The sequence below is a fragment of the Wyeomyia smithii genome, chromosome 2 (assembly GCF_029784165.1).
Source record: "Wyeomyia smithii strain HCP4-BCI-WySm-NY-G18 chromosome 2, ASM2978416v1, whole genome shotgun sequence".
NCBI classification, from domain to species: Eukaryota; Metazoa; Arthropoda; class Insecta; order Diptera; family Culicidae; genus Wyeomyia; species Wyeomyia smithii.
In genome coordinates, this window is record NC_073695.1 from 267,918,176 (window position 1) to 267,932,583 (window position 14,408).

At 42.0% G+C, this 14,408-nt stretch overlaps 2 protein-coding genes across 4 annotated transcripts; one reads left to right on the forward strand and one right to left on the reverse strand.

The window, feature by feature from the left end:
- Positions 1-1,826: 1,826 nt before the first annotated feature.
- Positions 1,827-4,570, forward strand: LOC129724622 (zinc finger and BTB domain-containing protein 49-like). 2 transcript variants are annotated; one of them, XR_008727936.1, is made up of 5 exons: positions 1,827-2,063; positions 2,130-3,052; positions 3,105-3,414; positions 3,477-3,918; positions 4,013-4,568. XR_008727936.1 is itself a non-coding variant. In XM_055679666.1 (4 exons), exons 1-4 carry the CDS (start codon positions 1,948-1,950, stop codon positions 3,616-3,618), a joined length of 1,491 nt encoding a protein of 496 aa, XP_055535641.1. In that variant the 5' UTR covers positions 1,827-1,947; the 3' UTR covers positions 3,619-4,570. The 2 variants fall into 2 exon arrangements, 1 of the variants encoding a protein (XP_055535641.1); XM_055679666.1 differs by having other exon boundaries at positions 3,477-4,570.
- On the reverse strand, positions 3,905-5,780 carry LOC129724623 (zinc finger protein 540-like). 2 transcript variants are annotated; one of them, XM_055679668.1, is made up of 4 exons: positions 5,562-5,780; positions 4,608-5,503; positions 4,231-4,540; positions 3,905-4,155 (listed from the first exon to the last, which is right to left on the reverse strand). In XM_055679668.1, exons 1-4 carry the CDS (start codon positions 5,699-5,701, stop codon positions 4,023-4,025), a joined length of 1,479 nt encoding a protein of 492 aa, XP_055535643.1. In that variant the 5' UTR covers positions 5,702-5,780; the 3' UTR covers positions 3,905-4,022. The 2 variants fall into 2 exon arrangements, with proteins under 2 accessions (XP_055535643.1, XP_055535642.1); XM_055679667.1 differs by having other exon boundaries at positions 4,608-5,506.
- Between the last annotated feature and the right edge of the window lie 8,628 nt (positions 5,781-14,408).

Consider the following 14,408-nt stretch of genomic DNA (forward strand, 5'->3'; position numbering starts at 1 on the left):
AGGGTGAGACAGGTCTCGTCGTCCATCACCACCGCCACGTCTTGATTTTCCGGAACAATCGACTTGACCATCTTATTCCGGCGCAGCCGCTGCGTCATTGCCTGCAGCTCCGAGACTAGTGAACGGGACTGCTGCTTCCTGACATATTTATCCATGCTCGCCAGGTACTTTTTCACTGTTTAGCACCGACCTCCTGGCTGAGCACACGCAGCGATGTAGCCACTTTTCCCTCGGTCTTCCTCTTCAGCATCTTTTAAAGCTTCTTGTCGCTCAGGGTTGTCGGCCGTCCGGAACCGGGCTTCCTTTCAATGATCTGATTGTTGTTAAAGATGTTGTAAATGCCGGAACGGGCGTATTCGGTGCCCAGGAACTGCCGCACGATGTCTTTTTTCGACGCGACGAGGTACCTTTCTTTGAACGCGCACACTTCTAAATGGAGTAGCTTCACTGTTTTCGCCATCATGATAGAGTTCGACTGATAGAGTTGTCAATTTTTTCTACTGACTCATGGGTTAATATTATTGATGCTGCATGCGTAGTTTCGTCAGTGCGTGTAAAGGTAAACCCATGAAAAATCGTCAAATTTTGTACATTATTTTTAACGCAAACGTTGGACTCGCAACGTTTATTATGACCCAAGTGTGAAAATCTGAGATATGACCGATATGACAGGATACTTGCTATACACGCTCGTAAATAATAACTCATGAGCTGAGCAACTCTGACTCATTTTAGAACGATGTTCGTAGATGTCAAAACATGAGTACGAGTCCTTTTTGATTTTGAGTAACTTTCACTCTCTTCTTGGGTTCCCTTCATATAACTTCTCTCTGAGTAACGTCGCATATAACGACGCTTATTTCGGATGTGATTCTGATGTGCTTCAGTTTATAACATTTTTTTTTAATTAAGTCCCAAGGCTATACCAGTTTTTATATATCATTTTAAAAAAAACACGTTTTCTGAGCAAAACGTGATTTTTAAAAAATCTTTATCGTTTTCCTTCAATTTTTAAATGAAGATTTAAAAACTGCTCGAAAGGTCTTAATGTGCGGTATATGGGCGAACTATCATTTAAGGCATTTCGAGTAGTTTTTTATTCTTCAGCTTCAGCTAATTCAGCTAATTCAGCTAATATATAAAAATCATAAAACCGTGTAAAACTTTAGGACCCAATTGTGTATGACACAGAAGGCATTATAATTGGGTTGTTTAGCTTTATCAGTTTTTAGGTCATCTGAAAGAGCTGCATTTTCTAAGCGAAACGTGATTTTCAAAAGTTTTCTATCGTTGTCATTCAATTTTTAAATCACGAATCAAAACTGCTCGAAATCGCTACAATGAGAGTTCGCCCATAGCAACTGTCATTGGAGCGATTTTTATTTTTCATTGGAAAATCGAAAGACAACGATATAAAATTTATAAAAAAAATCTTGTTTTACTCAGAAAATTACACTCTTTTACCTGATATATAAAAATCATAAATCCGTGAGTAGCTAAACAACCCAATCGTTAATTTTTATTACCAGGTATAAAAATTGATGATTATGTGGAGTCGTTCATTGGTCATGGCGGATTATATCCAGTAATGAAACTGAGCTGTGCACAAAAAGTGAGTAATATCGTAAGCAAATTTTGAGTAATATTCGCTCACTTTTAAAGACGCCTAGTGTTACTCAGTTTTGAGTATCTGTGGAGTTGCTCAGTTTCCGAGTTGTTCCACTTTTTAAGAAAATGCGTCAAATGTTACTCATTTTAGAATTATTATTCACGAGCGTGTAAGCACGCCAGTTTCCCCTAACGTTGCAGAATTTTTATAGCAACACACTGTCAAATCGCATTGTTTACACACGGTTTACAACACATTAATTACCGTTCATCTTTTTCCTTTTCAAACATGCTAAATATTTAAAACAAATTAGATTTTATTTATATAAATACACAGTAATGGATACAAAACCGTCTACAAAGCGTAGATCGCAGAGAATCGTGAAGAATCGTAAACACCTCAGAGTGAAAAGGACTGATTCACCTACTTCGAATTGTTCCACAGAATCAAGAAGGTAATTCAACAAATGGTCAAATAATTGTTGGTTTTTAGATTTATGAAATTGAAACTTTCCTATCAGTAATGTGAATAAAGCCAAACGTAAGTATGTGAAAACCCGTGCTGTTCAAGTCAACTCGGAGGACATCGACCGAAGCGATACGGGGAATTGGTTGCCCATACTAGAGGGTGAAAATGAACCCATAAATCCGCTGGTGGGTGAAACCATCACTCCGCAATGTCGTTTCTGCTTGCGCCGTGTTTCACGGAGCAATTTGCAGATAATCCGCACGAAGCACAAATCCAAGGCGCTTGCAGCACTCAAGATCAAAATATTTCCTGGTGACGCATACCCGCACGCTTGCTGCATTTGTCTGGATCTGCTAGAAATAATGCTGGACTTTAAAGACGCCGTTTTGAAAGCAAAACATTTACTACTTAGCGAACGAACTCACCTGGAAAGTGACGACGGCTGGGATGATTTCGATAGTGTGCAGGCATTTGCCAAATGTAAACAGGTAGTTGAGCAACATAAAAAACAAATTGATTATACCTATCAGGAGGTTATCAAGCGACGAAAAACTACAGAAATTGTTAAAGACGTTTCAACCGACGATATTTATGACGTGAGACCTTTTTTCACTGAATCTGAAAACTCCATCGAATATTCAAAGCCAGCAACAAAGGACATTGCACAAATTGAACAGCTCATCCCAGACGTGAAGCAAATGCAAGAGTCTTTAGATGATTTTCCAATTGATGATAAAGACGAAATTGATGCTCCAAATATTTGTCCATCGGCAGATGATGAAGACTTTGAAATTACTTTGAAAAAATCTAGTAAAATGAAAAAAGAGGAGGCATCAAGAACTAAGAGAAGCAAGCGAAAATTGAAGAAAAATGCATCACCTGTCAAAGAAGAGGTACCACGTTCGGAGTTATGCGATCTATGCGGACAGCGCGTGTGTTTCCAGGCAGTAGAATCGCATAAAAATCGTCATCTAGGTCAGTTGCATGATTGCTTTGAATTTTTTTTTCTGATCACTGTTTATGCTAGGAGTCAAACCGTACACCTGCCCATCTGAAGGCTGTGGATTGAGTTTCTACAGCAGATTCAACCAGATGAAGCATGTGAAGCGTATCCATGGAGAGAACGGGGTTCCAACGCATAAGTGCGACATCTGCGGAGCACACATCCGTGGTGCGTTGAACGTACTGAACTGGCATAAGCGTAAGCACGACGAAAAAAAGCAACATATTTGCCAATTCTGCGGGAAAGCTTTCACGATACGCCAATATCTGCGGCAGCATGTTACCGTGGTGCACACGGAGGTATTTCCACACGAATGTCGCTACTGCGGTAAAAAGTAGGTGGCAGCATTGATGCTGCTCTGCACTGTTGTACAAACGAATGTTGGTTTCATTACAGGTTCAAGCTAAAATGGAGTATGTGGGCGCATGAGAAGAATGTCCATGAGAAGAAACAGCAGGTCATTGCACTGCAGCAGCCGCATGTGGCAGATTGCGAGACAACAGTTAAAACTGAACATGTTACTTTACTGCAAGGGTAATTGTCGTTAGTGATAAGCTATGTGTTATCATTATTACAATGTGAATCTTTCTATTAGTCTTTGTTGCACAAAAAGTTCTAATTCCAACATAGTAATGAATTAAGGTGTTCTCTCTGATATGTTCCTTCTTAAATCGGATTACGTCTTACTTTATTTCTTATTATTTACTTTTGCAATAAAACTAGAAAATTTCAGTTTGATCAATTCCTTGCTTAAGCTTTATTCAATAACTATGGAAAGTATACTCTGCAGTGCTGAAAAATCGGTATCAAGACACAACTCAATCTTAGGGATTTTAAGGTAGGTATATATTTTTAGCAGCATCGATACTAATAGTGACGTAAGGGGTAATAATAATAACGTTAGAACTATTTGTTCTATTCCAAATGCTTAGCGGTTGTGTTTCAAACATAATCATACCCAGTGTCACCCGGAACAGGACAGTTGGTGTCGGGTTGCTCCTGGATCATAGCGGCCTGGTACTTTTTTTCGTGAACATTTTTTTCGTGCGTTATCATACTCCATTTGAGTTTGAACCTACAAAACAAAACAAAAACACATCAACAAATAAACATCACCAGAGTTTTCTTATGCATATTGTGCATAACATACTTTTTCCCGCAATAGCTGCACTCGTACGGAAACACCTCGGAATGAACGACCGTCAAATGCTGCTTCAGATACTGCATCATCGTAAATCCTTTACCACAAAATTGACACTCGTGTTTCTTCGTCTGCTGGTGCTTGCGCTTGTGGTAGTTTAGCACACCCAACGCTCCCCGGATATACCGTCCGCAAATATCGCACTTGTGCGATGGTACACCGTTCTCACGATGGATGCGTCTGACGTGCAAGGTTTGATTGAATCGGCTGTAGAACGTTAAATCACAGCCCTCGGCCGGACATGTGTACGGTTTAATTCCTAAAATAAAAATCTGTTAAAATCATCTGTCCACAAAACATAAAATGGTAGTGACAATAGTTCTTACCAAGATGACGATTTTTATGTGATTCGGCCGCCTGGGCGCAAACCCGCTGTCCACAAAGGTCACACAGCTCTTGGGTACTGGATGATGCTTTACCAGCTGACTTATCTCTTGCGGATTTCACTTTCGATTTCCTGGTTCGTTTCACCTTTTTTAGTTCTTCAAAATCTTCATCCTCCGTGTCAGTTGCGCTTGAAAGATCCGAATTTGCATCCTTGTCCTCCCTTTCATCCGGCATAAAAGTGTCGGGTTCCGATTCTATTCCCATTTCCAGCGTGTCCGTAATATCTAATTCCTCCTGTTTGGGCATTTCCACGCAATCAATCGACTGGTCAACGATATTTTGATGAACTTCACTATCAACTTCAATTGCTGCATTTCGCAGTTCAATGTTTTCCTCTTCTCTCTTCATTTCTTCCGTTTGTTTGCGTCCCATAAGCTCTTGATAAGAGCAATTGATCTGGTTCTTGTGCTGTTCCACCACGGCTCTGCACTTAGAAATGGCATTCATGCAATCACTATCGTCCCATCCTTCACTCTCGAGAAATGCTCGCTCGCTTAGCAATAAATGTTTCGCTTTCGTGACCGCTTCTTTGAAATCCAGCATGATATCTAGCAGATTTAGACAATTACAACATGCAAACGGATAGGCATCCCCAGGAAATATCTTGATCTTGAAAGCTGCGTGAGCCTTTTGCTTGTGCTTGGTGAGAATGATTTTCAGGTTGCTTCGCAACACCCTGCGCAGGCAAAATCGGCACTGCGCAACGGTGGACTCGCCCACTACGGGATTAATGGGCTCATTCTCTCCCGCCACCGCCGGTACATTCACGTCAATGTCTTCCGATTTCACTTGCACAGCCCGTGATCTCATTAATTTGCGCTTCATTCGCACTGCGCTGCTGAGAAATAGTTCTTATTGGAGTAACAATTTATTGATGAATTCTATCAAAATACCTGTTCCGTTCCGGTAAGTCTTCTCGAATTAGAGAAAGTGAAATATCGGCATCAGGATCATCTTTTATAGCCACTAGCTCAAACGGTGGCTCGTCTTTTATCTCCTTAGAGTTTTTCCGTACTTGGCGTGCCGTTTCCATTGGAATTTCAAAAAAATATTACGAGCATAATTGGATCGCCGAGTAAAAATGCAAAGTTTTGTATTTATCTGACGCATTGACGTTTATTTTGACATCCACCAATATTTTTATACTCATTGGACCGTTAGCACCAATGTGTAGCAAACAATTGAGACGACTAGCATCATCAGTGTTTCGCGCGCGTTCCGCTCGAATATTCACACTCTCGACAAATTTCCCCACAGCTAATCGAGCTAGGTGAAGTTTTCAAAAATTGTCAGCAATATATTTAGGCGAGCAGTTCTTGAAATTTCTACCAAAAACTTATAGAACTTTACGGTGAATTTATCAGCTGTTGAGTTCTCGGAAATAAAAACTGTGTGCAAAGTGTGTTCGATGAAAACATTTGAACAGTTTTGAAACACGTTTTACTTTTGGCCCATATGTTGACATATTCGTCTTGTAATTTGTTGTGATACATAGCATCTTTATATAAGTTTAAATTTCATGAGTAACGACATCCTGTTTGGAGTGTGTTGACACCAGTGCTAAGAATACCCACTGTCATGATATTCAAAAGCAGCGATTTCCAGCCTTCTTTATATTGATAATCATATCACATACATAAGACATACGTAACACTGGTTTTTTTTTTCTGATACACATTATGCAAACCACACACATAAGACATACGTCACACTCAGGAAGAAATCTTCAAAAAAAAAGTTGGTGCAAAATGAACTACTCGAATGGTACCACAATTTGAATAAAATCACTGTTTGAGTAGTTTATGGAGGCGATGTACCTGCGCAGCCCTGCATTTGTCTCGTTCCCACTCGAAAAATGCTACATTGATTTAGTAAATAACTTTTTGACAGTTCCTTATGGGATTTTCTTTGGGGCTCGATAAAGCCGAGAAAAAGAAAATTCATTTCGTTCATTATTTGTCGAGCAGTTGGACAGGACGGGGTACGAAGTACTATTAGCCCTGACGACTCTGTTGATATTGGTTTGGTTTTTACTTGCGAAAGTGAAGGCAGTAAATATTTTGAAGTATAGAATACTTCTCTCAAGAAGTTCGGCTACATAGGGATGTGAAATGAAAATCTAAATCCGAAAAAAGTGAGAAATATGTCCAATTTCAAATGCTAATAAATCGGTTAGTTTTCGATGGATTTCCTTCGTTTTTGCAGTAATCGATTAGAAAATCTTAGAAAATCGATTTTGCAGTAATCGATTAGAAAATCTTAGAAAATTAGAAAAGATTCCTACCAAATGCAGGAAATTGCAATTTTATTATTCGAACTATTGTACTATTGAAAATTCTTAAGCCTTTGCAAAACACAAAATTCGACCTCTGATTGGTCGTTATACGATTGCTTTTCCAAGCACGGTCGACAGAGTTATAGACCTAGTAAATTGGGAACGCATTATTTGGCCTATATGAGAGCCTTCATCAGATATTAAACAGACATTTCATCAGATATTACATTGAACAACTGAAATTTGAAGAAAACAAATGAATATTTGAACAGTTAATATTTTCTCGTTTTGCGCTATAATCTAACATTAATTATCTTCATCTACATGCATACTCTGACTATTATTACGTGTTTGCGTCGCTTAGTGTTTGGCCACGGTTATGCAGAACGCAAATGACGGCGCGACGCGATTCGACAAGATGAAATGTGTTGAAATGTATAGCTCTACTTCGCCGTAAAAAGAGCTGTACATTTCATCACGGTGAGGCGAAACGCATCGCGCCGTCATTCGCGTTCTGCATAACTGTAGCCTTTGTTCCGTTCCCGTTCAATGATGTCGTATTTGATGTGCATATTACAATTCGGCAGCACATCAACTGCTCATTTGCGCAAAATTTTAAAAATATTCAATAAACTTCATTCAAAATATCAAACAAAGTTAAATTACAATACTGACAATGAACGGTCTATGTTTATTTACTAGAAAAAATGACTGACACGCAAGCAGCCGGGTTAGATTTCTTCTTCAACCTTGCGGTCGTGGCTTTGCATAAAACCTTCTTGTGATTTTTGCTTTTGTTTTCACACACAAATTGACAATTGCATATGAGAATTCGCGTACGTGCGAACAGTCTTAAAAATCTCTTTTACTTGTATCAGGGCCAATGGGGCAACGTGTATCAGAAAAAAAAACGCCAGTGTTACGTGTTACGTATACAAATCATCATCATCATTTTTACTGCAGTGCCACCTGTTAGTCGAACAGTCATTTTAATCGCCCATCAAGTTTCATTTTTTTATATCCGGAGTGATTCGCGATTAGGGCTCAACTAACAAAATGTAAACAAATGGTTTTATTACACTATTGGTTTCGAAAAGACTTACGAAATTCATGGCAAGAATCCTTTCTTTTGTATAAATCGATAAAATTATTTAAATCAAGCTTTTAGTAAAGGGCGATAAAGCAGTTTACCCAAAGCAACAGATACTTTGCAACTAGGCCCTTTACTTTGTTTTGAAGCAACGGGCTTATTTGCGAAATATTTCGTAAACAGGCGACAGTAAAGGGAGCATCAACTTTTGTTTTCAAAATAAAGGCGCAACTGGAGAAAAAATAAAAACAAGGCGAAAGAAAGATGGGCGTATCTCGTTGTCAGAATGCTTTAAGGCGAACTAGAGGTGGGCGAATCTCGTTGTCAGAATGCTTTAAGGCTCAACTGAAAAAGGTTAGAAGAAAAGTGCAGTTTTAAGCCATAAATGCACAAATTTAATGTAGTATTGTTAGGAAACTATAAGCCAGGTATATTTTACGTCGATTTTTAGTATTGATGTTAATGTTAGTCACTTCCTTTGAAATTACGATTTGAAAATGTACTTGCAAATTTTCAAACTGATATTTCCCAATGTTTATCTTTTGCCAGTTGCGCCCTTATCGCAAATCACTCCGGATATAACAGCTAGCTGGCATCCCGCCATGTTTCGAGGACTAACATCTCAGCGTGTGTGTAAACGAGATAGCATATCACCGCAACTTTTCATACGCATAACATAGCATCTGTCAATGGGGCCCGCAAATTGCGGATCCGCAGTGATGTTAGCTCCTAACGGAGCAAAGCAAATAAGATAGAGATGCCAGCTAGCTGGGATATAACGACGTCCCACTTAGAGATCCTCAAAGTGAGAGATAAGCGATGAAGAAAACCGCTGATTTGGCAACTAGGTTTCACATATCAGAGGTGCCAGATCTCTTCTCAAAGCGCAATGTTCACTAACTTTTTTATTCGGCTCGTAGAACTGATGGTGACGGTGGAAGTCCTGGGGAATAATAAAGTGCATCACAAAAACCGTGAAGGTATTAAATTTTATGTTTATGTTTAATTTTATATACTTTCATCATTATTCTGTATACAAAGGGTTTGTGAACCACCAGTTAGAAATTACTGTGATGAAGCAACTTTGGAGCATTCTCAATTCTCATGTTAAGCAATAAAACATGAAAAACGTGTAAAAATAAATATATTCTTTATTTAACCTTTTTGCAATACCTTTCAATGTGTTACCTTTCTTGTTCGTTTGGCTCGAATTTTGACATGTTCGTTTTGTTGAATCCCAATGAGCATAAAAGAGAGGTGAGGAGGAGAGTGCATTTTTCTAGTATTAGTAAATGCTTCAAATGTAAACAGCTAGACGAACTCAATGGTAAACCCAAATAGCTACGTCACTATTCCGCATGAAATCTGGACAGAGGAGGGCGAGCAGAGGGGCACGTGCAAGTGTTAGTAAGTTTCCACCTCACCTCTCTTTAATACTCATTGGTTGAACCCCTAGGTTCGACTGGTTGCGTATCAGTGAAGACTGGCGTGTAGGCAACACTGCCTGCTTTGACATATAATTGTCTATTTCCGTTGTGAACAAACAAATTCAATAAATCGTGCTTTTTCTTATCATCACCTTCTACCGTACACACGTGTTTTAACTACGTTCCGCATATCCTAGTGCTTTTACACTGCTAACAGGTTATGTGTTCAGCGTTCTCGGTTAACAAGTATAGGATTTGAGCGAAAAACCTTTTTACTCGGTCGAAAAAGTTTCAGATTCGTAGTTATTCGGTTTCGCGGCAGTGAACGCAAAAACAAAAAACGATGGACCTTTCGAAGGCTAACGTGATTCGATTAAATAATCGAAATTACCGGTCGTGGTCGTTCAAAGTGCAGATGCTGATGAGGCGCGAGGGAACGTGGAGTTACGTCGATCCGGGCACTCCGGATAGTCCGATCACCGACGCATGGCGAGAGGGTGATTCGAAGGCGAGGGCGATAATCGCGTTACTGGTGGAGGATAACCAGCGTAACCTCATTATGGCAAAAACGACTGCGAAAACCACGTGGGAGGCGTTGAATGCGCATCATCAAAAGGCCACTCTTACAGGGAAAGTTTCATTGCTAAAAGAAATTTATAATGCAAATTATAAAGAAGGTGAAAATATGGAGATTTTTTTATACGAATTAGAAGAGCTATATTCGCGCTTGGAGAGTTCTGGCGAACAGCTTTCGCATTATATGCAGGTGGCAATGATATTGCGAAGCCTTCCGAAAGCTTTCGATCCCCTCACCACGGCCTTAGAGAGCCGATCAGACAAAGAACTTACGCTAGAACTCGTCAAATCAAAGCTCATTGACCAGAGCGAAAAATTGTACGGTGAGGAAGTGCCGGAAGAGCGCGTGTTGAAAACCAGCAACGAATATAAAGTAGTGGTCGCTGTGTGCTACTTTTTTGGTAAGCCTGGCCACAAAAAGAGAAGCTGCAAGGATTTCCTCAGGCAGAAGAGCAGCGGAGAGGCTTACGGAAAGAAGAAAAATAAGTCAAGCCCTGACCAGAAAGTGAGAAAAGTGTGCGAAAACGACATGTCATTCGCATTCATGGTGCGGGAAAATGTGGAAAAATGTGCGCGGTCATGGTTGATTGACTCAGGTGCTACGTCGCACATGTGCAGTGATAGATCGGCGTTTATCGTTCTGGAAAGTTCGTGTTCGAATGTGACCGTCGCGAACGGCAATGAAGCTCGCGTTGAAGGCACCGGTGATTGCCTTATCGAGTGTGTGAACGACGTCGGAGAATCGATCAAGCTAACGTTGCGCGGAGTTTTGTACGTGCCCACGCTGGAGGGCAACATGATTTCGGTCAGCAAACTCACGTCAAAAGGTGTTCGGGCCGAGTTCGAAAAATCCGTTTGCAAGTTGGTGTACGCAAATAATGTCGTCGCGATCGGTGATAAAATCGGGGACATGTACTGGTTACGGATGGTTGTAGCAAAAGATGAAAACCGAAGAGAAACAACACAGCGAAAACTGCCAACACTCATGGCATCGTCGAATGGGTCACAGAGATCTGGAAGTGCTCAAAGACATTAAACGAAATGATTTGGCAACGGGTGTTACAGTAGTGGACTGTGGTATTCGAGTTACATGCGAATATTGTATCCAGGAGAAAATGTGCCGCCCGCCGTTCCCTAAAGTCGCGGAGAAAATTTCGAGAAATGTGCTGGACATTGTTCATACGGACGTATGCGGTCCAATGGACGTGACAACACCAGGTGGTAGCCGTTACTATATGTCGATGATCGACGATCTTAGCCGCTTTGCGTATGTTTACTTCCTGAAGGAAAAATCCGAGGTGGAGGATCGAATCCAATGCTACGTGAGGATGGTTGAAAATCAGGTCGGACATAAGCCGCGGATTATAAGGTCTGATCAAGGCGGCGAATACTCCAGCAAGGCTCTCAGGCGGTTCTATGCAGACGAAGGTATAAAAGCAGAATATACAGCGGCATATTCTCCGCAGCAAAACGGGGTATCGGAGAGAAAAAACCGGTCGCTTAGCGAGATGGGGCGGTGCTTACTGCTGGATGCGGGAATGCACACTCGGTTCTAGGCAGGAGCGGTAAACACGGCTTGCTACCTTCAAAATCGCTTGCCGTCTCCCGAACACCGTATGAAATTTGGCATGGTCGAAAGCCAGACTTGGGACACTTACGAGTGTTTGGATGTAGTGGATACGTAATGATTCCCTCAGCAAAACGGAAGAAGCTTGATGCCAAAGCTATCAAAATGACGTTCGTTGGCTACTCGTCAGAACACAAGGCGTACCGGATGATAGACACTCGTACCGAAAAAATCACAATTAGTCACGACGTTAGATTCCTGGAGTTCAATGACGAATCGGAGAAGCAGCAGGCTTAAGAGGATAAACCGTCCGGAAGCTTACAGCAGCCAGTCAAGCGGACGATCCCGTCTAATGCCGAAGTTATAGAATGGGAGGTAAAAGATTTCTCGAAGGGTTCTGAAACCCTGATGATGTTGGATCCGAAGAAGAGTTTCACGGTTGGGACGATGCGGTAGACTTGGGGTCCGAGGAAAATGACAACGAAGCGGCCACGGTAGATGAACCGCAGCAGCAATCAGTTCGTCGTACTGAAAGATCAACAGCCGGTATCCTGCCTAGTCGCTACCGGGACGGAGTACATCAAGTGAAGGAGAACACAGTTGAACCCAGATCGTATCATGAAGCCATCTCTAGTGCACAATGCGCAGAATGGACAGCGGCGATGAACGAAGAGATAGAGTCACATCAGGAAAATGGAACCTGGGATCTTACTGCGCTTCCACCGCACCGCAAGGCCATTGGATGTAAATGGATTTACAAGTGCAAAGTGAACGAAAATGGACAACTTGTGCGATACAAAGCCCGCCTAGTAGCGCAGGGTTTTTGTCAAAAGTTCGGGTCAGACTACGATTCAGTCTTTGCACCCGTCGTGAAGCAGGTTACTCTCCGGACTATGCTGACGGTGGCGAGTGCAAGAAAAATGTTGGCCAAACACGTCGACATAAAGACCGCTTATCTCTACGGGCAGTTGCAGGAGGAGATTTATATGCGCCAGCCTCCTGGCTACGGGAATGGTAATGCGGACCAAGTCTGTAGGCTGAAGCGCAGTCTATACGGCCTAAAACAAGCTGCGCGCGTTTGGAACAAGCGGATCGATGATATACTCAGGGCGACGGGGTTCCATTCAGCGAATGCTGATCCCTGTCTTTACATTAGGGAGACGGCAGGTACGTTCTGCTTCCTCTTGATTTACGTCGATGACATTATTGTAATTTGTGCAACTGAGACCGAGTTCGTAGAAGTCGTCAAGATATTGAACGGTAACTTTAAGATCACGGTTATGAGAGATCTGAAGTTTTTTTTAGGAATCCAAGTCCGACTCGAAGCCGGACAGTACCGACTAAACCAAAAGGCCTATTTGGGTCGTCTCCTGGAAAGATTTAGCATGACTGAAGCAAAGTCGTCGCAAGTCCCGATGAACCCAGGCTTCCTCCAACAAAAGGAGGAGAAAATCAGGCCACTGGAGTCTACACAGCAGTACCAGAGCCTCATTGGGGCTTTGTTGTACGTCGCCGTGACCGGACAGACCGGACATTTCAATCGCAACCTCTATCTTGGGACGACGTGTTTAGGCGCCCACTGAAGCGGATTGGAACGAGGCTAAGCGAGTGTTGCGCTACCTTAAGTCAACGATCGACTCGAAACTTCGTCTGGGCGGCACAGATAAGCCGTTCGTGTGTTTCGTCGACGCCGATTGGGCCGGCGATGAGTCTGACCGTAAGTCAAGCTCTGGATATCTCTTTAAGTTTCGAGGAGGAGTCATCGAATGGCGTTGTCGTAAACAGCAGTCCGTTGCTTTGTCAAGCACCGAGGCCGAGTACGTTGCGTTGGCAGGCTGCCTACAGGAGCTTCTATGGATTCGGAAGTTGATGAAGGACGTGGGAGAGCAGCTTGTTCCCCAATAACCGTCTGGGAGGACACCCAAAGCTGCATCGCTTTAACGAAATCGGACCGGAATGAGAAGAAGGCGAAGCATATCGACACAAAATACAGCTTCGTGAAGGATCTAGTGCGCGAAGAAGTCGTGAAGTTGCAGTACTGCCCCTCTGAGCTGATGGAGGCAGACTTGCTAACCGAACCGCTACAGGCGGTGAAAATGAAGAAGCTACGAGAGGCGATTGGGATCAAACCGACCAGCGTTGAGGAGGAGTGTTGAACCCCTAGGTTCGATTGGTTACGTATCAGTGAAGACTGGCGTGTAGGCAACACTGCCTGCTTTGACATATAATTGTCTATTTCCGTTGTGAACAAACAAATTCAATAAATTTTCTTGTCATTACGTTCTACCGTACACATGTGCTTTAACTACGTTCCGCATATCCTAGTGCTTTTACCCTGCTAACACGTTTGGCTCACAACACTCTCTTCGCATATCTCTCTCTCTCTCTCTCTCTCTCTCTCTCTCTCTCTCTCTCTCTCTCTCTCTCTCTCTGAGTACATATTGCTAGTCCCACTCTAGTAGGGAACCTGTATATTAGATAGTCAGCCTATAGGATAGAGAGAAGACGTAGAACTCACCGTTATGGTAACTGTAACACCAAAACGGCGGGTTACCCCGCCAAAATAAGCTTCGCGATGTTATTTTGCGTGACTTTTTCAATATTATATGTTTAGGGACCCAAACACATCTCACGTAACAGGAATGAAACCGTATGACAGTAAAGCGTATATCAAACATGTTTAAATTTGATATGTGTTAGAGTCACATTCCGATTCGGAACTTGACCTTCTGTTTACTATACACAGACTTCGCAGCCAACCGTTAAGTGTACAGGACAATTGCGGGGCTAGCGCTACGATCTTAC